Source organism: Fringilla coelebs, assembly GCF_963513975.1.
Source record: "Fringilla coelebs genome assembly, chromosome: 1".
Taxonomy (NCBI): domain Eukaryota; kingdom Metazoa; phylum Chordata; class Aves; order Passeriformes; family Fringillidae; genus Fringilla; species Fringilla coelebs.
The window spans coordinates 128,336,540-128,360,427 of NC_140028.1; the positions used below are offsets into that span (position 1 = coordinate 128,336,540).

Below are 23,888 nucleotides of genomic sequence, written 5' to 3' on the forward strand. Positions count from 1 at the left end.
ACTGCAACTTTCTCACGTTAACAACTTGAAGTAAGAATTGTAGCCTTGCCCCATCAAAACAAATTTGAGACTCATTTTATGCTAGCTAAGTTTCTGCTATCTCTTACCTTGCATCAGGTAAGAAGGCACCTTTTTTCTCTGACAAAGGCAAGTCTGGAGTCCTGCCATAGCTTTTGGTAAATGATGATTTATTTAATCTCATCCACACAGTATCAGTGGCTTGCTCTGGGGAAATTCTGGAGATGGGATGAGAGGGAGAGGAAGCAGATGAACATCTAATTTCCCTGTGAGTGTCTTTATTTCTCTGGAAAAGCAGAGATCACTGCCAGAAAGAGACAACCTTTATTTTCTCTTGTATGCCGACAAGACAAGCTGTCTTTTTCATGCCGGTTGCCTTCTTTGAAGAAAGTCTGGCAGAAAGCAGGAACTTTATAAATGTGATCTCCAGTGACATGTGGCAAGGTGCCTTGAGCTGTGTCAGTAGGAAGCACCCTAAATGAAAGACTTCAAGTAGAGGGGTAGAACCTCACCCTGAACCAATAGACTTTCTCTCCCACTGTCTTGAGAGCAGAATTTTGCTCCGGGAGAATGCTGGCAGACAAGATCCAAGCTGGCTGTGATGGAGCTTAAGACATGAATGAACAATGGGGCTGTCCTGGGGGCATTGACTTTGCTTGGAGAAAATTCTCATAGGACATTAGGACTTGGAGTTATGACTTTTATGAATTTGAGGTTAACTGGGGTTAGTCTTCCTATTTGTAGGTTAAATCCAGCTTGCTCTTTCACCACTGATTTCATGGGATCAGTGAGTGCTGTGTTTTTAAAGCTGAAACTACAGACTAGTTTGTGAGATGGGAAGAGGTCTGCAGTTTCATTTCTGCTCTCTGTGAAACCTTCTTGCTTTAGAACAAGCTGTTCTTGTGGGTAATACCATGTGCAGGGCTTTTGGGTCAGTGCAGTAGGACACATGCCCCTTTCATCTCTTTGTGACTGTTTTATTTTTTCTGTGTCTTTATTCTTCATTTACTTGGGCTCTTCCTGACATCTTCCTGGCTCTCAGCTGTGCCACTTCACTCTCACTTTTTCCTGCTTCCTTGCCTAAAAGAGGGGATTCCACCCTGGCTGTATTTCCTCAAGTCAACAGAGCTGCTGTGCCAGCCTGGCATGGACTGAACCAGAAGCCAGAACTCAACATGCACAGGAGACACGACCTCATTGCCCCAGGGAGTCAGCTCCCACCTTTGCTTGTGGCGCTGGAATGAAGTGGAATGTGGCTCCCAGTCCTGCCTGGCAGGCAGAGGCTGGCTCCAGTGGGGTGATTCCCAGCTTGTTCTGAACACAGGCAAGCACTAAGCTGTGCTGATTTCCTCAACCCCAGGCACCAGCCGTGCTTGGGAACTGGCTTACAGCTTTGCTGCTTGCAGAGACAGACAGGAGCTCGTGGTTTGGACTCCTGGTATTTCTTCCACAAAGCGTGAAGGGAGCAGACCAGCTCCTGGCCCTGCCTGTGGGTAGGGAGTGACTCCTGGGAACCATCTCTCCACGCTCAAAGCAGCTCAGGGAGACAAGAACTGGCTCTTGGCTGGCGTTGCTGGAAGAGTCATACAGCAATTAGGAGGGCACAGCAGCTGGGAACCTCTGGCCTTGAGCTTGTCTTCAGAGGATATTTTTGCCCTATTTTTGTGGCTGAGACAGAACTATCACATTGAAGTGGGCTCTGTCCTTTGAGACAAGTGCTTGCTCAGATCTCTTTGCTGTTTTCATTATTCACAGTGTACACTGTCTAGTGCAGGAATGTATGGTCCTTACTACTGTGTATCAAATAGTTGCTTTTTCACAGAAACTCTGTGTAGTACCAATCTGCCAAGGGGGTAGTAAACTGTTGCCCAGTTGTGACGACTAAATATGAAGCTTGTATTTTGGTGTCATCATACTTGTCGCGATGCCCCCCTCCTTGTAGAAGAGATTTAGGTTTAAAAGCTGCAAAGTGCTGGCGATAAGTTTTTATTCCTACTTGCCATGTCTCCCCCATCCCCTGTCCTGCTTGTCAGTGCTCCATGAGTAACTCCAGAAAAGTGGATCTTGGAATAATGGTATTTTTGTAGTTGATTTGTTTGAATGTGGAGAACTCTGGGAAAAATTCAAAAGCATGAATTATAGTGATACAAAACTTTCATTGTTAGCAACTTGAAAAGATTATGCTAAAAATCAGTTAGCTTTAGTCATCTTTTTATAAATTGTCTTTTAATTTTAATCTTCCCTTGCTTGAATTTGAAACTTGAAATATCTGATCTCCTTTTGAATAAATGCTGTGCATATAAAACTTCGCAAATAAAAATATTATTCAGGAACTATTTGTGAGGGTGATGATTTAGGCAAACAAAAAACATTAGGTTTGCTTTACAATGTGTTACTAATTTATATGAACAGTATTGCTTTCCTGTTATAAAATATCGTATTTGTTTATATGTTTGTCTCTACTGTTATTTTATTTTATTAGTAAATGAGCACTTTTCTTTTCTTCCCAGAGGATGCTAAACAAGTTTTTGGCCAGACCACGATTCATCAGCACATTCCTTTTAACTGGAATTCAGAGTTCGTACAGCTGCATTTTGGAAAGGACAGAAAAAGACACCTCACCTACCCAGAGTTCACTCAGTTTTTACTGGTGGGTATAATACAGTGTGGTTTGTCAAGAGCAATAAGAAGGAAGAAAGAATCAAAGTATTTGCAAACTTGCTAAATACCATGGTGGTAGCAAAGTTGAAATAACTACCAAGTGTAGGCTCTCACAATCAGAGTGCTGGACTTGTATAATATGTTGATAAATAGGATATGCTATTGGTAAAACTTCTGATTCAAGCTAACTGGTTTTTTTTCCCTTTGTTTTTGCACCTGTGTGCAGAAGGTGATTTTCTTCTACACTGTTGTGTAGACACAGACATGAAATTAAAAACATAGACTTCGACGTCTGAAAATCTCCTGTATTTTTAAATCTACAAGTCAAAGAATGTTAAATAACAGTATTGAACGTTTTGTACTCAATTTGCCAGACTCATATTAAGTACTTCTGTTCTAGACAGCGTGTTTGCCAAATATATATTTAATTCAGAGCTGATATCCAGTAATATTTGTTAAAAGCCATTTCCATCCACTTTACTTTTGATCTTTTTGGAATCAAAGAGGGAAAATTTGCTTGTAGCATATTAAGAATAAAATACTACATTTTGCAAAGAATTCTTGGCTATTTGTACTTTTAGGTACTTTCTTACAGGAAGTAAAATATTATGCTAATAAAAAAACCGCTGATTATCTGTATTTCAGCAATACTGTTAAAAATAGTCTTCAGTAGGAAAAGAGGTGAAACACGTGAGTTTCTTATTTGTATTCCTCCTGAATACTTAATGCCTGTATTAGTATTTACACTAGAGAATTTTAAAATGGGAACCTGCTTCAAGACTGCCAGGTTTCTTTTTTTCTTGTTTACACAAGTATGTTAGTTCACAGTAGGAGGTGGTATCATTTTGATGAGGAATAATTAAGATAATGCTATTGAGACAAATGTTTCAAATTGACTTTGTAGAACAGAGCCTAATTAACTTTGTATGAAGAGGACGTCAGGTATCACATGATTAAATCATATTCCCTCAGGCTTTGTATTGACTATTGTAACTCCTAAGTAGCTAAGACATAAACCAGTTTTGTGACAGAAATAGGAATCAGAACCTCTATTGAATGAAAAAGCAAATGTGCTACTTGATTAGGAAAAAATGCCTCTGGCAATGTGTTCTGGTATCTCCTTCCAACTATAGAATAAGCCTCGGAAATGTACCCTGATTTTGGTGACTTAAAGTCACAATTTTAAAAAAGTACCAGTCCTGTTTACCTCATCTATTTGCTTAGAGATATGAGGAAAACCCGTAGAAAGACTCAGAATAAAAATATGACACTTTCTAACTATTAAAAAAAACCCCAAAAAAGATGCGTGTGCAAGGGTTGTTGAGAGAGGTTAAGAGAGTTTAAAGTCACAGACCTAAAAGAGCTTGTAATGGTAAGGCTGGGTATTTGGAATATTTGGGTTCTTTCTTTGGGTTCTTTTATGTTTTTAACTTTAATTAGGAAAAGCAAGCACTGAGGAAGGAGTTTTCTGACTTTGGAGATTAGTCCCAACTATTAGGCTTTCTCATCTTGTGGAGGCATGTTTCTCTTACTTGAAAGGACTTTTCTTGGACGGGATGATACTGTAGAGATAATTGGTTGTGATGGAAGGTGTCAGTGGTCCTAATGAACCAGCCAGCCCTTTTGGTGATGATCCATATAGGTCAGAGCATAATCCAGGAGAATAAGGATGACAATTCTGTCTTCAGAGAGGTGAGATGCTCTCAGAAAAAGTTCTAATGCTGCTAATAAAGATGCTCTCAACATTGGTGCAGGCAGCAAGGATTTTCAAATAAATTAATTGTCCTAAGACTGCTGAAGCTGCCTATTACCAGTACGATCTATTAGGATGCTCAGTCAGTCACAGTAATTGGGCACATCTGTTTACCCACTTTCTAGAACTGTAAATCCTTGAATCACACAAGTTTCCCTGCTGATTCTTGCCTTGCAGCATTGTATTACAGATGCTGAAGTTTGGGCACAGAAATAGCTCTCGGCACAAAGTGGAGAGTTACTGTTCACAGGCGTGGAGATCTTCCTTTAAGCTTTGTAACCTTTGGTACTCAGCTTTTCCTTTTGACATTCTGCCTGTGCATGAGTCAGTCTTTTTAGTCTGATGTCTAGACCTTGGACCTTAGACAGCAGGAGACCGCAGTGGATACCAAATTACCTTTCTGCATTCCTGATGTGTGAATGCACTTTACACTGCACTTAACATGGACCAGATGGTTCTGTAAGGCGCTTCAGGTACTGCTTTGTAAGTACAGTGCAATTTGCAACTTTTAATGGAATAATCTAGCTAGATTCATTCCTTTACATTGGGTCTTATTATGTCACATAAACTTGTTCCGTAATCATTATCTGTTGAAGCATTTGGACTAATCATCACTTCTGGCAAAGCTCAAGGTAGTTGGAAAGTAGCATTAGTATGTGTTATCCATGCACAACATGGATCTCTTGTGGCTTTAAATATGAAGTGTTTATATGGGATTCTGAATATTTATATTCTTCCAGCGCTTCTGTCTGCAGTAAGAGAGATGCCTGAAAGTATAGCCTCCAAACTCCTTGGCTCTAATGCAGTTAACAATCTATTTGCATCAACCTAGAGCTCAAGGTGTGTTGTTTTACCCTGCTCATTTGCTAGCTTCAAATTATCTTATCTGTCTATACTATATAGCCATCATATGTATCTGTTTAGATATGATCATGTTCCATCATCACTTAAGTGGCAAGTCTGCCTCATGAAGAGCAACATCAGCCCCTTTCTCAGCATGTAAAATCTATTCCATGCAATGAATTTTAACATATGCTTGTATGTGGGCCTGGTAAAACCATTTCTGCATTGTCTGGGAATTTATTTGTGCCCAGAATATTAGTTGAAGTGGTACTCTCTATAATTGAATTTTGGGATCTACTCCAGTGGCAAAGTGTGTTGTATCTGATGACTTGTAGATCCATTGGGATGGAATGCAAACATAAATTTCTATCTAAGTGGAAGGTAAAGAAGCTTTTAATGAGCTGTAAGTGAAAGCTGAGGTAAAATCTCTAGATAGGAAATAATTTCATTATAATTCTGGTGCCAGCATGCCCACCATGGTGTATGAATTAATTTTTCACAAAGTCTTATGCTACCTGGGGGATTCTGGACTTCCAGCATCAAGGAAAATGCTTGTTTTTGATGTGTGTCTAAGTTTACAGAAAGTCTAGTTGGAGAAGGTTCTTTAGGATGTGTAATTTGTATTGCAAAGTAATGAGGATTTTAATTCTTCAAACCTAAGTCTGTCTAGGTAAAATAACATGGGTCAGAAATAAAATTTATAAATATAAATAAAATAATAAAATTATTGCAAGTCAGATAGCATCTCTGAAGACTATAGCTTTGCTTTATTGTTTTTCAGTTTATTTTTAAGGTGATTTTTTTTTATTAGTTGCATATACACAACATATGTTACAAACATCTGATAAAAAATTTCCTGATAAATTGCCAGTAGCTAGTGAGCTCATTTTGAAACATAGTTATGCTGTGAGATGTCTCAGCTTTCAGGCATGGAGGCTGAGGGAATGGATAGCCTTTTGAGGTAAACACTTCAAGGAGTTTATTGCATTGATATGCACTGTGCAGTGATTAGAAATGTCTGGTTTGTTTGTGACAGCAGAGATTGTTTGTTATCATGTGATTGTCTGCATGTTCTTGTGTGCCATACTGCTGCCATCCATGGTCATGGTTTGGAAATGTCAGGTGGCTGAAGACCCCTGTGCTTCTTTCTTCTTGGTGTAACTGGAAAATGTATAGCACTGTTCAAAATAACCATAGCCTAAAAAGTCTCTACCTTCCTGAGGTCAGTCTTCTTTATCTATGTGCAGTATGTGTAAACCATTTTGAATTGGAGCTTAGTTTCTGAACTAGGGAGGAGGTGTGAATAAGGAGTTTCAGAAGACTGACATCATCCTGTTCGCAGTTTTGTCTTGCTGTCTGTCTGCAGCTACATGACTCTTTTCTGGCTGACAAGAAGATGGGTAAATGGCAGCACCAAGACCTTGACAATGTGTTTAAACAAGCGGGATAATTCTCTCCGGTGGGTTCCAGTTTACCAAGAAAATTGGAAAGACTCACATTAGCAAGGAGAGGATGGGGTGTTTTGGCTTGTTCTGGACTGTAGTACCAGCAGCCTTTCTGCAGTCAGCTGGGTGGTGACAGAAACACACTTGATGCACCTCTCTGGAGCACGGGCCCTGCTTTGTTCTGTGGCTAAGACATCACTGTCAGCTCAGGTCACACCAGTGGTACAATACTCACAGACTCACTGATGGGTGTACAGAGACAGGAACAGGTTGGACTTCTGCAAGTGGTGTCCAGGTTTTTTTGCTGCATTTTAGTGCTGGATCCTGCCAACGAAACTCTGCCAGCAGTTTCAGTGGTTAAAACAAATTGAATGAGGGAAGGAGAAGAAAGCAGCATGCGCTGTTTCCCACGTAATCCTTCTGCTAAATACAATTGATTTTTTTCTATGGTGGTGCTTCCATTTAATGACAAACATTTTTGTTCATTTGTTCATACGTTTCTACCTGCTAGGTGATGAGTGTTTAGGATACAGGCTTTATTATACTTAACTCCTCTACAGAGCTCTTTGCCTCCAAGTAGTTGTCTGCCTCAAACTGATGAAGTCTTTTTGTGTTTTTGTGCTCATCTCACCATAAACCTTCCAAAATTGCTTCCTTCCAAATTTCTGTTGAAATTGTAGTCTCAATTGGAGTGCAGTAAGAACTTGCATGGTTGCATCCAGCCAGAGTGAGTATTACTGCTGAATTGTTACACTTCAGCATAGGGGTCTGTAATGCAAAGAAAATGTGGCTGAACTGAAATTGTACCACTTCAAATTATAGTCCCCACAAGCGTTTCCTATCAAAAGAAGAAATTTCAGATTAATTCTGGAGTGAAACATTGATCAGTCTTTCCCCACCACCCCTTTCCTCCCTCTGCCTAATGTATTAGGAGTTTTTCATCATACAGGCTACAGTGCTGTAATTAGTCACTAAGACCACAACTGGCGAAGTCAGAAGGCTGAAATAAAAAGACAAGCATGGTTTGAGTGGCAGTGTGAACTGAGTGAATAGAAGGAGGGAGGGATGGCATCTGCAGGCCTCTGGCAGGTCTGATCCTAGTCCATCTGAATTTGCCTTTCACCTTTCACTCTTTATTACCTTGAATGCTGCTGTAAGACAAATATCAATTTATAGGAGATGATATTTACTGTGGATACTTCGTGATGGTGATTCTTGACTAGCTTGAGTCTTTTATTAGTGTGCATTTTAAGGCACGTATTTGCAAATATGATGGAAATAGTTGGATAGTGTTGTGGTCCACTGCAAGACTTGCTCAGTATTGCTGACTAATCAGTTTTGCTCTGGTTCCATTTTCCTAATAACTGAATATGAATATATATTCAGAATAAGAACTGTTTTTCCAGTGAAGAAGTTTCTATAATCCTTGATTGCTTATAACTGACTACGAATATATACTCAGAATAAGAACTGTTTTTCCAGTGAAGAAGTTTTTATAATCCTTGAAACTTTAAGGGAATACATGACAGTGATTTGCGTTCCTCCATTTAGCTGAAAAATCCAGGTTTGGAAGTCTAATTACATCACCAGAGTTTTTTGGGTTTTTTTTACAAACCTGTAGAACTGAACAAAAATTCATATGTAATATCCAGTTATTATCTGGATATTACATATGAATAGGATTGTTCCCTTTAAATTACAAAAAAATTAAGTAGTCCAGCAGTAATTTAAGAAGAAAGGGTGAAGGTCACATTAGGAAAAGATACAACTTTGAGAGATTATATTCTTTTTTCCTTCTCTTTTCTTTCAGAAGTACATTTGAATCACAAAATGAGATTATCAGGTGGTTGTATCAGATAATATTTATGCCTGTTACTACTACTGAAATACTGAGAACTGATCTTTAGTCATAGAAGGAGTTCTAAATTAAACTGCTGGTGTCTTTTGCAGACAAATAACTTTATGTTTTAAGTGAGGATGCTCTTTGAGGGAATCCTTTCCAGATTAGTAGGTGTCTACATGGAAATCTCTGATGATTTCATTGTCCTTGTTCAGGGAGTAGTGTGTGATTTTACAAAAAGTATTTTGACCTGCTGTGACACACGCAATACACTGGGTAATGCACATCATGGAAAACTTTAATGTTCATGAGTGGGAGATTACTTGCACTGGTGTGCTGGTAGGAGTTCTCCATTTCTCAGTTAAAGGAATTGCATGACATAATGTCCAGACAGCAAAGAAATCATGATGTTGTCCTACGTGCTGAGGTCAGTGATAGAGACCATAGGAAAGGCTGAGTAGAAAAGGCTGAAATTTACATAAAACATCCATATAACTGCCAATTAAAATTCGGTTACAGGTAGTTGTGTTTGGTTAGTTGTGAGAGTCACGTAGGATTGCATTACTTCTATTAAATGCAACTGTTAAGGTGATTATTTTGAACCTAACTGATTTTGTTTTTCCCCATATATTTTCAGGAGATACAATTAGAACATGCAAAACAAGCCTTTGTACAGAGAGACAATGCTCAGTCTGGAAGAGTCACAGCTATGGACTTCAGGGACATTATGGTCACTATCCGGCCACACATGCTGACACCGTTTGTAGAAGAATGTCTAGTAGCTGTGAGTAGTTCTGGTATCCCAGCTGGCAGACCTGGGACACAGATGTGGAATTCCTTTTCTTGTGCACCTTGACTACTACACAACACGTAATCCAGCCTGAGGATGCGTGTTTTGAAGTCTAGCAGTTATTATCTACACGTATGAAAATTAACCCTGATCGCTGAATATGTATCCTCAATGGCCTTGGTTTCCAGAGACAAAAGACAAAGTATAGAGATAGACCTCAGGAATGGCCTATAAATGTTGAGTTTGCCTTTTTCCAGCCATTCCATCATAGTAGGCTGTGTCAAATATTTTTGAATGCCATTACATCCCACTTAGGATATCATTCTCAAAGAACTTGCTTTGTGATGTAAATTCTAAGCTCCTGAGTGTAATTCCCAAGTACATGGGACAATGTATGAGGTGGAACATCAGCCAAGGACATTCACTGTATCTTGGCCGATAGTTGTTCCACTTGACTGTATATTTGGTCTCAGTTTGGAGTGCACAAAGAAAAGAGGTACATTTGCTTTTGACCACAGTTTATCATTTTGGGAGCTTGTAGCAGCACATTCCAAGTAATCCAAAGCTTGGTCATATTCAGGTTTGAAGATCTGCTTAAAGGTCTGTTCTGCTTTGACTTGCAAGGAAGAGATTTCCTTACTTCACTTGCAATTGTGAAGTGATGAGTAGGGCAAGCTCTGACCAGAATATTAGAAGAAGCATGCAGCAAAAAGCATAGCCAGAAGATTTGGGAACTGACAGTGAGACTTGGTACTTTCTTCCATGGCTCCCTCACAATCTTGTTACCAGCCTTCCTGTGTCATATGCTCTGTCATAAAACATCAGGTATGGTTTTTGATTATCCCTCAAGGTCAGTTAAAATTTGGTAAGCTTATGCATTTTTTTTTTCAGAAATTTGCTTGATCACTGATCTTATGATTTAAATAGAGAATTGATCCAATATTTTTTCTGTGTGCAGACCCATCACCACTTTAAGACAAAGGTTTAGTCTCAGTTCTCATTTGAAAATGAGTAACTATTCAAACCTTATTGTTCCCATTATGTTTGACTGCCTGATATAAGCCTGAGAGCTTACTGCTGGTTTTCCATGACTTGAAATGCCTGTGAATTTAAAGGTTTCAATTGACCTTTTTCAGAATATGTTTTGGTTTTGTTGAAATTTTCTATATAGTAATATGCTTTACATGTAGAAGTAGATTTCCTCATTACTAGAAATAAGGCAACTTATGAAACATTTCCAACTGAAGCAGGACTGAAACTTGAACTTTGTAAATTACTACTGGTTATGTTGTTATAATCCTGCATATGTATTTGTTTAGGTTTGTAGGGTGGGGAGAGTTTTATATTCTGGTCATGATTAGTTTCAGTAACATAAGAATCTTTCATAGTTTAAAGTTCTTTATTTTGAAGGTTTTTTGAAAAAGCAAGCCTGTGCTGCTGTCACTCTTGTAAAAGGACATTGTTTGAAAACTTTTATTTCAAGGTTTTTTTAGCCTTGTAACAATCTCCATTCTCTTTTCCTCTTTTACTGTCTCTAGGCTGCTGGAGGTACCACTTCCCATCAGGTCAGCTTTTCCTATTTTAATGGATTTAATTCTCTCCTTAACAACATGGAGCTCATTAGAAAGATCTACAGTACTCTGGCTGGAAATAGAAAAGATGTGGAAGTCACTAAAGGTTGGTAGAAATATTTGCAGTCTGGAAGTTTCCTTGGGTATTTGAATGGAGGGAAAGACCTCATCTGTATGCTTTTAAATCAGTGGGGGCAGGGGGGGAAGCCTACCTCGTTACCATTCCTTGGTTTCCCACTCAGTTTTGTACAGTCCTGTCAGAGTGCACCCTCCAGCTTTTTCATTTTGTTTCAATCAGAAAAAGGTCCTAGTAAACTGGTGGTGGGGGCAGGGTGAGGAAAGTATGTAAAGATATTTAAAAGTTTAAAAAACTTCCTAGGACTCCTGCCAAATTGGCAGCCTATTAAAGTGACCTTCAAGGGTAGTTGAAGAATTCCATAAACTTGTATTGGCGGCACAGTAAGCTGATCTACAAGCTTGGAACAAGATGTTATCTGCTATATCTAACCACTTTTATAGAGAATTCCCTGTGCAACACCAGAGTTTCATTAATGTGGCCTCCTGGGACTATGCATGAAAAGTTTCACATCTCTTGACTCCTGTTTTGGGGGTTTTTCTTTGTTTGCTTTTTATTTTATATTTTTCCCTCTGACCTGCAGCTGATTGATACCGTATGTCAAATATCCTAAATCCTGCTGGTAGTACTAAGCTTTAAGACCAGAGAGTTGTACTTACTTGCATGAAGGACAGACCATTTAAAGAACACATTTATGTAGTGACGGGAACACTTCTGTGTTGGATAACTTACTCCCCTTTCACCCTCCCCAACCAGCGTCTTCTACTTTACACTAAAATACAGTGCAACTTTGGGGTGCTCTGGATTATTTCTTCTGGTTTGATTTCATTTAATTTTCTGTGTTTTTATTCTGTTGCAGAGGAGTTTGTTCTGGCAGCCCAGAAATTTGGTCAGGTTACACCCATGGAAGTTGACATCTTGTTTCAGTTAGCAGATCTCTATGAGCCACGGGGGTAAGTGGTGAATTGTCTATCTTCTCTTCTCTTCTCTTCTCTTCTCTTCTCTTCTCTTCTCTTCTCTTCTCTTCTCTTCTCTTCTCTTCTCTTCTCGGAAGGAGTGGGAGGTGGTGTTGGAGAACTGGAGAGTGTAGTGCAGTGGCCCATGTGCAGGTAACTCTTAGTGATCGGAAAACCAACCTCTAAGTAAACTCTCTAAGTGTGAATTAATTTCCTCAGGCGCATGACGTTAGCTGATATTGAGAGGATTGCTCCTCTGGAGGAAGGGACGTTGCCCTACAACCTGGCTGAGGCCCAGAGGCAGGTAAGAAGAGAAGCCAGCACAATGCTGTTATTTGTTTCCAGTGCCAGTTAAATAGACAGCCAACCTCTTCCTGTTGTTGTCATCTAAGTTGCTTTTCTCTTGTGTTCTGTAATAAGTGTGAGGAGTGACATTTTGTTAGAGTTTATTTTTTAACTGGTGTCCTGTTCTCTCCATGTCTTCTTTGTGCCCCTTCCTCTTGGGCTCCGTTTTAACAGGTCAAATGGAATTTACTTTGGAAAGATAGTATGTAGAGCAGTGTCATTTAGCCAGTCAGTAAATATTAAATGCATGCCTAATTAAGGTGTTTATGTTTTGTGATTCTGTTGGTCTGTGTTCTTTTTAATGAGGAAAAGAGAAAAAAAAAATAAAATTCAGCATCTAGCCTATGAAATGGCAGCCCTTATTCTGAACACATAGGCATGTTCCTGGCTTTGCAGTGTTCTCTGCTTTGCTTTATGCTCTGCTGAATATCAAAATAGGAGAACTTATGTATAGACTAACATCACAGTTTTAGTAAAAGTATGTCCAAAACCTAAAGGATATTTACTTTCAGTGGTATAACCACAAATGGACTTTTTTTTTGATTTTGAGGCAAAAGGAAATAGGAGTGTTCTTTAAATGTCAAACCTGTTGATCTTTTAGTTTTCGTATTATCTTATCATATTTTCTATTTTCATTGACACAAGTTTCTATACAGATACATTTTAAACTAACCCTCCTGTTTGTCTCTATTTTAAGGCAGTTTTAACTTTGTGTCTTGTGAGACTAAGGGGTTTTGTTGGTTTTCTTTTTTCCTGCTCTGGGTCTGTGCAGAGACGCCAGTTTGACCACAATGAGTTGATCCAGGCTACATTTTTAGGACTACCAGGCCATAAGCCAGGCCTCTGTGTGTGTGTGTGTGTGTACACATGCGTCTCTTTTTCTTCTCTTTTTTCTTCTCCTGCCTCCCCTTCATGTGAACACCCCCACCACCACTCCAAGACACTATCTGGGGTGTTTGTTCAAGCACTGACTAAATGGTGATGGTGCTGGGCTGAATTCAAGTCAGTTGGCTCCCAAAAGCTCACCATCTATTCCTAGAAGATTCCTAAAGGAGTTAAAAGCATTAGCATTGGGCTGAATATCAAGTAGCATAAGTTACAATAGGTGGCAGTAAAAGGTAGAGAAAAATGTGTGATGAAAGTAGCAGCTTTGGGGCCACTGTCTCTGCTGCCATGATTTACATTGTTCTAAGAGGTGAGGACAATGAACAATGATCCTTAAATCTTTCTATTTCTTCTGCGTATGCATCCCACCTTTTCATTTTTTTCCACCCAATTCCTTTTTAATGTCAGCTGCTTGATGCTGAGACTGAAAATATTTTCAGCTACATTAATAACTTTAATTTATTTCTGGTCATCTCTACCTATATTGGAATTAACTAAAATGTAAACACTGGAAAATGTGTCCATGTTTTTTATTTTGTTGCTTTACTTGTAGTATCCTAAAAAGAGCATATTGCAAAAAGTGCTAGTAAGTATGAAAGATTTAATGCTCCTGCAGAACTTTCATTTTCTTTATTATTTCCTTTTGTTAGATAGCAATTTCAAATCTGGAACCCTCCTGAAATTTACTTTTCATTGGGTTGAATTTAGCACTCATAGACTGTGAGCAAAATGAAGTAATGGGGGCGCTTTGTGGAACCTTATTTTCCTTCAGCTAATCTGTGTGAATGCTTGCATACTTGTTTTGGCAGCCTGGGAAGTAATAGGTGTACCTGGTTTTGGCGACAGTAGAAAGAAATTCAAAGCTGGAGTTGCTTTTAGCTGTAGAAGATTAGTGAGTGAAGAGGCAATATGCAAGCCTTCATTTAGACCACATTTAGACCATTGATTTTAAAGTTGTATAATTTTATTGTAGTATCTATTTTCTTTCCTATTCCAATCTGAAGAGGCTGCCTTATATGACACTTAGAAATCAGTGGAAAAGAAGTAATAACTGAGAACAAAATCTCTAGTGTATTGTGGAATTTTTTCCAGGTATCCATATACTTGTATCTGTCTGATCATGAAATGTTCTCTTGGGAAATGAGATGTTTTGATTGTTTTTCTTGTCTTTCTTTTTGTTTTAAATCCTGCCTTGACAGAAAGCTTCAGGTGATGTGTCTCGACCTGTTCTCATCCAGATTGCAGAATCAGCGTACAGGTTTGCCCTTGGTTCAGTTGCTGGAGGTTAGTCATGGCTGAGCAAAAGAATATTCATCTTCACTGTTCGGGCTTTTTCTTCTTTTCTTTTGCCCTTCTTCTCATTCTGCCTCTCATTTATGTGTGGAAGGCTTCTCAGACTTTCCCTTGGAGCTGTGTCTAAGGGGTGGGATGACTGTAAGATTGAAGGGGAAAGGATCATCTGGTCTACAAGAATTTTGGAATTTATGAATTTTTGGAGTTTCCAGGTGGTGTTGCTATCCAATTTGTCCCCCAAAAAATTTCAGGAAAGTGAAATTAATAATGAGGTAGGACTGGAAAGTGTATTTGGTTAAAACTGTGGGAGATAGTTTAATGTATCCAGAATATATCATGAAGAAAAAAGATATAACTGGTATGTTAGATGTAAATGTGAAAGATGACAGTTGCAGTCAAACAGTGCAAATGCAAAATCATGTTTTCTTATATCTTGAATTTAATTTGCAGCTGTTGGAGCCACTGCAGTCTACCCAATTGATTTAGTGAAAACTCGCATGCAAAACCAGCGTTCCACAGGCTCTTTTGTGGGAGAACTTATGTATAAAAACAGCTTTGATTGCTTCAAGAAAGTGCTGCGTTATGAAGGTTTCTTTGGGCTTTATCGAGGTAAGTTTCAAAGGTGTTATATACTAATGATAAGGTACTATTAAGAGTTTTGTGTGACTGGATTTTTAAGTCTTTTTAGCTCAGACTTCAGTTTTGCTTCTTTGTTGCAGGGGAAGGATTTGCAAACTTCTCAATAATTAAAACTTCACTGTAATGAGAACATTGCTGTAGGACCTATCTGTCCTTTCTCTTCTCATCTGCCATAGGGGAACATTAGCAATTTCCTACAGCAAAAATATATTGTTAGTAAAGTTCTCATTTCCTTAGCAGTGTTTAATGCCCAGAGTGTTTTGTCTTGTTTGATAAGAAGCTAGATCATCTGTGGGATTTTGTTCTTTGCAGTACTTTTTGTTGTGGTTTTTTTGAGACAAGAAGATCTCTGCGAACTAGCTGCATTTGCTTCACTAATCATTGGAAATAGTAATCTTTATGAAGTTTTATGTATACCTTTTCTTAGGTTGTCACTGTGGAGTCAGCCAAAGTGATTCATTGGGTTTCAGCCCACTTAGCTTTATGTAACCACTTAAGTTACAAAGTTACCCATTCCAACCTGCCTTTGCAGTCAGCGGAGAAAGCTCCAAAATCCATTGACCCTGTCCAGGATGTAAATCATACTCACTTTGGGTATCTTAGATAAGTGCCTGAAGTTAAATGGTGGATTTTTTTTTTTTTTTTTTTTTGTTTTGTGTTCTGTCCTTGTCCCAGTTGTGGCATCAGTGGTGTCAGTTCAGGTAATTCAGGAGGAGTCATAAAGAATCAGGAATCTCAGCATGGGATTCCAGTTCTTCTCTGTCACAGAGTTAAAGTAAATTATATTTCTGGTGTCACAATTATTGAAAACTTTTATGCCCCTCTGCCATATTCATAGGGGAGAATTTGAAATTTGCATTGCCAACTTAATTTTTAGCTAGCTTGCTTAGAAACTTCTTTTCACTTGTGAAATAAGAATATTGTAATGAAAGAAATGAATTGTTAAAGGCGGTTGAGTAAGGAATGAACAGAGGATTTTAGTAACATATTGTCATGAACTGGCAAAGCTGTGTGCACCTTAAAAAAAAGTAACAATTCATAGACAAAGTAGGAAACAACATTAAAACTAGGTGGTGTGATAGGTGTGCACACTATAACATATGACCTGAGTGGCTAAGTAGCTCCTCTGCAAAATACAGACTCTGTAATTATTTCAGCACAATTGGAGATGGGAAGGGTCTCTTATTACTGACTGAGTTTGAGGCCATTTTTGGAGTAAACATAAGAATTTAATAAAGAGTACTGACACGGTCTCTATTTTGTAAGGATTTATAGCAATCAAAATCTTTCAAAAGTCACAGTTGTTACCTAAAGAACCAAATGTGTTCCTTGCAAATTTTTTGTCCAACATCCTGAAAGAATAAATATTCAGAATTCTACTATTGCCTCCTTCTGTCTAATTGAAATTCTGAAGGACAGTGGTTTTTTCATCTGGGAAAAAAAAAAAAACAGATAAAAACTCAGAAATGTCATAAATGCATATTCTTTGCTTGTCCTGAGTTTGGAATGTTTTTTTTTATTGCTAGATTTGGGGAACCCTAGGAAACTTCATCAGTATTGGTTGTCCTTCCATTCCCCATCATCTTTACTACTTTCCAGTTTTCCAAGGAGTACTGAGTAGTGAAATCTCAGTTTAGTGGAGCTGAACTTCCCAGACCAGGCCAATAATCTAATTTCTGGATGATATAGTTGAATACCATCATTTTAGAGGCAAATTGAGACCTGCTGTTTGCAAATTCTCTTCTTAAAGAGCATCCTGACTTAGCTCTTTTTAAAGAGGCAAATAGAGAAAACTGCTTAAAGAACTGGAGCTCCTTCTGTGCAGTTCTGTAAATTCGGACTATTGCTCACTCTCTCAGGGGATATTGAAGAAGTTAAGGAGCTGAGTGCAGAAGGAAGTTTCCAGTTAAGCTTGAGATGAAGGAATATTTGAAAGGAGCATTTTATAGATTAGTGTAATTACCCAATGTAATGCAGTAAACACTTAGCAAGAGTCATCTTATTCTAGTCTTGAATTCTACCCTAGGTAGGACTCACTACAGAGTACATGACTTTTTACTACTCATCAGTCACTGCAATTCTTCCTTCAGCTGATTTCTTCAGGGTTAAGTCAATGTGGGTGTCCCCACTGAAGGAGGGAGTAATCATTGGGAGACTTCTCCTTATCTGAATAAATTCAAAAGGTTTTTAAAAATTGCACTAGAAATATTTAGACCAGTGGCCTCTTGATGCACTTCAAAAAAGCAAGCAGAAATTATAAGCCCCACTCTGGACTCGGACATTTCAGATATTCTTAATAAAAGGCTCATATTTCCATCCGACAAAGTGAACTGATTTTTCTTTTTTGTACCACTGTTTTTTTCCAAACTTGGTTTTAAACCACCATCTCAGATAAGGATAAATTACACCATCTTGTGGATATATAGAGAGCACTAAATTTGGTTTGATGTCAGTTTGGTTCTAAGTGTAATCAATGTTTCCACTGAGAAGACACTTGGATTAAAAAAACCCAACAAGCCAACAAAAACAAACATGATATAAACCTCTGTAGAGTCTTTATAATATGCATTATATGAATGCTGTGTAGTTAGCATTTTTTAAAGACTTTGTATCTGAGATAAATTTTTCATCTGTCTCTCAGCATGGCTGAAAAGAATGCTCATCTCATATGCCTGTAATTTACTGTTGGGTCTATGTTTATACCAGAAATGCATATTTAGAAACTCACAGGTATTTTTATACATGCAAATTTAAGAAAATTTTGAAAGCTGTGATTTGTCAAGGTCTCTTCCAACTGATGAGGTCACCTACATGTCATAATAGAATTTTAATCAGAAGTCCACCTGATGAGTCACAGAATGCTTCACAGACTTAAGCAGAGCATCCAGTAGAGATTAATTTGCACATACTTGATCGAAGTTTCGTGGGAAATTTAAGTACCAGAGATAAAATGTAGTTTAGGAAAATGTTTGGTAGCTGTGCTCTTAATGCCACTTTGCCTGGAGGACAGAAAAGACAGGGAATGCTATTGAAAACACTGTCATCTGTGATCATCAGCTGTTCAGGAGCTTGTTTGTTAGTTTTATTTCTGTTGTTGGTGCTTCTAGCCCTGCAGTGACTCCAAATGCCATCTAATTTAGATTTTAATGATTTGTTCATCATCCAGCTTTATTATTACTGATGGTCTCCCGTGCTAATGATGCAAAAAGACTGTGGCAGAAGCTTTCCTTCCAAATTATGCAATGGAATACCATATATATAGACTGGAACTACAAGCCTACTTGTACCTCAAGTTCTGTCAAAGCACAAAATTTTCAGGAAATAACCCATGTCCAGTTTGAGGGAGCTATATTTGTATGGCAACTGGTGATTAATTGTCTAGTTTATTGTGTGAATCTGTAGTGGAAAAATGTGGCAGTATTCCATTACTGCCTTCCTATGAGATGCCCTAATGGTTTCAAATATTTTATCTAGACTGAGCAACAAAACCTTCAGTCACTGTTTTTTCCTAATATGAAGGGAAAATCACATCTGTTACACAGTGTGAAACTGAAACTTCCCTGTTAGACATCTAAAAAAATACTTTGGCCCAGTAAGATGCTTGTTTCTCAGTGCTATCAGTACAGCTGGGCTGGACGAGCTGCTGTGTGTGTATTCACAATGTATTTAGACTGCTTTCTGAAAATAACTTGTAGGGTGTCACAAAATGAGTGCAGCTTTTGGTGCTCTGTCTTGCACACACCTTCCCCTTCCCTGAGTCCTACTATGACAGTGTGTCAGATACAAAGTGGTACATTGTAATTGCTGCTAAAAAGCCTTGGATGTAAAAAGGCACTGAATAATGTGTTTACTATGTGCTATACTAGCAGGCTGCCTATGTGCAAGATATTATGCTCTGATGTTATAAAAGGCACGCGTTTTTAAGGCACTGTCAGACATTTCTAAGCCTGTTCTCCATCTGTGTATATGTCATATTGCTGATCTGCTAATGCATAGTAACACTAAGAAATTCCCACTGTGTCAAGATAACCCCAACAGAAATATGACATTTTTGTATGGGGCCTTTGATGTGCTTTGTTTATTTCAAAACTTAGCATCTTTATCATGTTTAGAAATTTTTCGACAGTGTTTCAGGGCTCTCATCAAAACAATAAAGAAAAGAAAATTTAATTTTGATGGTCATAGCATATGTGAAGTAGAGGCAGGAAAAGAGAAAAATGTTCTAGGTTTTGGTTGTTCAGCTGGGTTTTTCTGGTGTTGGGTTTTTTTTAAACTGCTGCCTATTCTATTTAATCTTTCTCTTCTCTACCTCGAAGTTTTATGGAAAGCTCTGAGATGTAACAGTCCCATTCAGTTTTGAGTACAAAAGGAATAAACCAGATGGAAAAAAAAAAACCTTTTGCCAAGATAAGCATCTTTTTCTTATGACTTTGCAAGTGTTTTTACAAATGCAAAGTTTTGGGAACTGAAAAATGGTTAAAAGGCCATCTTCAGATCAGTTCAGTGAAAATGAATTTGATTTGTCCTGCTAATGTTGGTTCTAAGATTGGAGGTTATGCAAATCATCAACTGGACTACTTTTATACTTTTCATATCTTGATATTTTAGAATGTCTTTTTCTGTGATTTATTTGATAAAACATGACTTGAAAGTCATGGTATATATAGCTTGGGTGTAATAACGTATGTATATATGATTTTAAAATTAATGACCTTTGTGTTTGGAATTGTATCTGCTATATCAGACCTGCTTAATTTTGCTGGGTTTGGCTTAAGATGTGCTTTTAAAATACATGAAGCATTTTTTTCATCTCTGAAGATATAAAGTTATTTGCCATAATGTTTATATAAAGCCACACATGTCCTATAGCAAGTTGTAAATATTATAGCAATTACAAAGATAATTTTGTAATGAAAAAATCCTTTTCATTTTATATTATTGTGTTTCCCTCATAGTGCTGCAGATAAAGTAATATTTAATTCCATAATTCTGAACAGCTTAGTGGTTTTTCTTTGAGGTCTGGTTTCACGTCAGCCGTACAAGTAACACTTTTTAAGAAACTCAGATTCTAAAATTTAACTTAGTCTGCAGAATCTCTTTTGGTTTTGAGCAACTGTATATGACCTTAGTACTACTGTATTTTTATATTTGAATATTCAGTCATATGATCATAATGCAGCTTAGTTATCTTGGGTAAATGTTCCATGTATATGTACATCAGCTGTATAAAGACATCAGTATATGAATATGGTTGGGTCTCCTGCTACCACAAACCAAATATGCTTTTCTTCAATGTCAATTTTTTGTTAAGATCATCAGTAAGAACCAGTAAAGCTGATGGATGGTAGCAGAATCAAAGAATATACTAAATCTGACCATGTGCATTTTTCTCTGTGTTATTCTGACATTTAGTTCTTTCAAAAAATGCTTTTCAGCAGGTTAACTTTTAGAGGTGGAAACTTAATTGTTTTGGGGGTTTCTTTTTAAGAAAATAAAACCATGGAGAGGTGAAAATATCAGGCTCTATAGAAAGTACCCAAATGTGCTGCCTGAGCTGCTAAAACAAAGGGTTCTGCACCAGGAGCTCTAGCTGGGGTGATTTTCTCACATTATTGAATGGTGTCCTAATTTCATTATGCTGGTGAATGCTTGCAACACCATTCTAGCTTCAGGCTTTGTTGGTAAGCTTTGCCTATTTTTAGGCTGTGTCATTCAAATGTTTACAAAATATCGACCATTCACTTCAAACAAGTGGAGCTGACAGTCAGAAATTCACACTTCCAGTTCTGTAACACATTACTTCTAACAAAATATAATAGAAACTCCCATACCTGGGTAGAAAGTAACATAACTTCCTTTGTTTTAAGAGCTGATGATTTAGCTGGGCAAAGAGCTCAAGAATGCAGTCATACATGTTTGAATGTTCTGCATTATTTTGATTCCTATCCCCTTCGGTCCTGCCATCTAATGCCATTGTTTTTGCTAGGAAAAGGTACTGAGGTTTTGACTTTTGAAGTGGATTCGTTGTGTATCTCACAAAATTAATTAGAAGGTCTTGATTTTTGTGTGAACATGCAGAAAATAAAAGTCAGTTTAGGACAGTAGTGAGACATAGTTGGCAAATCTATATTAGTGTTTAAACATAGAATGAGCTAGTATGAATTAAAAAGAAAAAGAAACAAATGCATATAGACAGTGATAGCACTTGAAGTGGTAGCACAAAGTTTGTTCTCAAAATTGAATGTTCTAAGTACTCTCATTACATATAATAACACAAAGTTGCTGTAAAAATCACCTGTTTCTAGGTGCTGGTCCCTACAAACATTTGTTGATTTGTTTATTTAATACCAAGTTACTGAATGCCTTGAATTCTCTATTTCCATGTTACAGGTCTGTTACCACAGCTATTAGGAGTAGCACCAGAGAAGGCCATAAAGCTTACTGTAAGTTTGTAAATGGATTTTTTTCACATTTCTCCACATTGTAAAATGAAGCAAATTAAAATTAGCAACTGTTAATATCTGACTTGTGAATAGTACAGGCGGCATACAAGTCTCATCCAGAGGTGTACATGTAAATTTTAAGAATCTTACTAAAACTTATTTTTGGATTCACTCCAAAATAGATCAAGCTCATTCAACTTTTTCAGCTCATCTGCTTGTTTGTAAGTAGCATAGGCCTTTGGTTTCACTTCTTAGCAAATCAGAATTGTTACTTATTGGAGGGCTTTTGTTTTTGTATTTCCATGTGGTTACTGTATGTATGATTCCAGTCAATAGGAGATAGATAATATGAGCATGTAGTGAATTGTTGGCAAGAAAGGAACTTGTTTGCATGATGGTTTTTTCTCAATATTTTACTTCTGTAATTTTGTTATTTCTAAAGTGTTTGTAAGGCACTTAAGGATTTCTTATTATAATCCAATCATAATATATTGTTTATTCACTGATAAGGCAGTATTCATCAAAGCTAGATGCTAAAAATGCATTTAAAAAAAGGCACGTAATGCTACTAATTGAATTGCCATTGTGTTAAATCTTAGTATTGAACATTCTGATAATATTTGACATTTTAATTTGTCAATTTTATTTTTTTATTAATTTGACATCTCTAAAATATTGATGTATTTTATAATTTTCTGATTTTAAAAATTGCATTATTAGTGATAATTTTTTTTTTAATAATAAGTATTTGAATTACACTGCAAATTCTTGTTAGAAAGAAGAACATAGCTTTAGAATATTTAATATAAAATCTAAGACTTTGATTTCTTTGATATCTTGTAGTTTGGTAGCTTAGTGGATGTATTTGCATTTTCATTTGCACAGAATTTGCAGCTGATGAATGTTTTCTCTGACCTTTTAATTTATCAGCTTTCATAAATGTTTGTCTTTTAAGGTTAATGATTTTGTGAGAGATAAGTTCAGGACTAAAGATGGATCTGTCCCACTGGCTGCAGAAATTCTTGCTGGTGGCTGTGTAAGTATCTTTAATTTCCTTCATATGACATTCATGAAAGTGCAGTTCAAAAGATTAATTGTGTGGACTAAGGCTTCTGTTTAACCACAGATCCGGTTCAAGAGCAGACTCTCCTAGAGCATCTCAGTTCTTTCCTAGATAGGCCAGCCGCTCTTGATGAAAGGGTAAATGTTTCTGTGCATCGTGCCTTTTAACTGCGCTCTCTAATTCTCACAGCTTGGAGTTTGTTTCCTTAATCAAGAGTGTGTCTTTATTCATGTTGGCTGTAGCTTATGGCCTAAAGAGGGTTCATGCTAACCTTTCCAGAAGTTAATAATTAGTTACTACTTTGTGGCACCCACTCTACCACGTCACTTCTTTCCTGATGTGTTATTGCACCCACTAATTTTCACTTTTTGCAGTGATACAGGCTTTTTGAAATGGCAAAGACTGCTCATGCTTCTTTGAGTTCGTAGCAGACGTAGGCTGTGTAATGTTAACTCAGTGCATAATGCATTCCTGAATGTAGGCTGTATTTGAAACCCACTAAGATTTTAAGAGTGTTTTCCTTGCACAAAGTAGTATCTTAATGAACAACTGGCGCATTACTGGGTAAATGATAATACTTCACTACTTGGTCTAGTTCTGTCTGTTCATATTACAGCTTACTTGTATCTGGTGTATTGATTTGTTCAAGCAAACGTAAATACTTCAGGTAAAATGAATAGTTGTTCAAAGACCAGTGCATTTTGCAGATAAAGAGCGCTGTTTATTTAAAACACCTTTGATCACTGGGGCAGAGCAATGTTGGTGTATTTTTAATCTATCTTTGTTTCTGCTGTCATAAGACAGATGAGGTCACATTTTCAAGCAGCTTCTACCTGTGTTGAAAACTACAGTGAGCAGCAACTTAAATAAAAACGCTTGCGTCTTAACCTCAGTAGGAGCAGAGATTTGTGCTGTGTGTGCTTGCAGAAAGTGAACTACGATTATCGGAGCCTCAGGGTGCAGTGGCTCGGTTGCATTGCAGGCTGAGAAGCCCTGGCTTTCTGTAATTCTCAGGAGATGGGGCAGGATTTGGCTGCTGTCTCACTGCTCCTTCTGTTTGATCACTGACCTGTTGTAGACTGCCAGGTAGGATCCCCTTGTTCTGTAACTTTAGGAGCATTCAGAGAAGAAAAAAAGAAGGGGAGGGAGAGAAGAATGTGGGTCTCTAAAGCCCTAAATAAAAAGCATGCTGTAAATGAAAGAAAAATGCAATAAAGTGCTTGCAGAGTAAAAAGTATTTGCCCTTTACACTAATAAAAAGTCTCAT

The 23,888-nt window shown here is 37.6% G+C and overlaps 1 protein-coding gene across 1 annotated transcript in view; it reads left to right on the forward strand.

Moving 5' to 3' along the window:
• SLC25A13 (solute carrier family 25 member 13) overlaps positions 1-23,888 on the forward strand; it is a 98,608-nt gene that overhangs the window by 47,247 nt on the left and 27,473 nt on the right. The window contains exons 5-13 of the mRNA XM_084215693.1: positions 2,529-2,668; positions 9,198-9,344; positions 10,889-11,027; positions 11,857-11,950; positions 12,173-12,257; positions 14,383-14,467; positions 14,927-15,085; positions 21,506-21,558; positions 22,514-22,594. Coding sequence (XP_084071819.1) covers positions 2,529-2,668; positions 9,198-9,344; positions 10,889-11,027; positions 11,857-11,950; positions 12,173-12,257; positions 14,383-14,467; positions 14,927-15,085; positions 21,506-21,558; positions 22,514-22,594 — 983 coding nt within the window. The remainder of the gene's footprint in view (positions 1-2,528; positions 2,669-9,197; positions 9,345-10,888; positions 11,028-11,856; positions 11,951-12,172; positions 12,258-14,382; positions 14,468-14,926; positions 15,086-21,505; positions 21,559-22,513; positions 22,595-23,888) is intronic.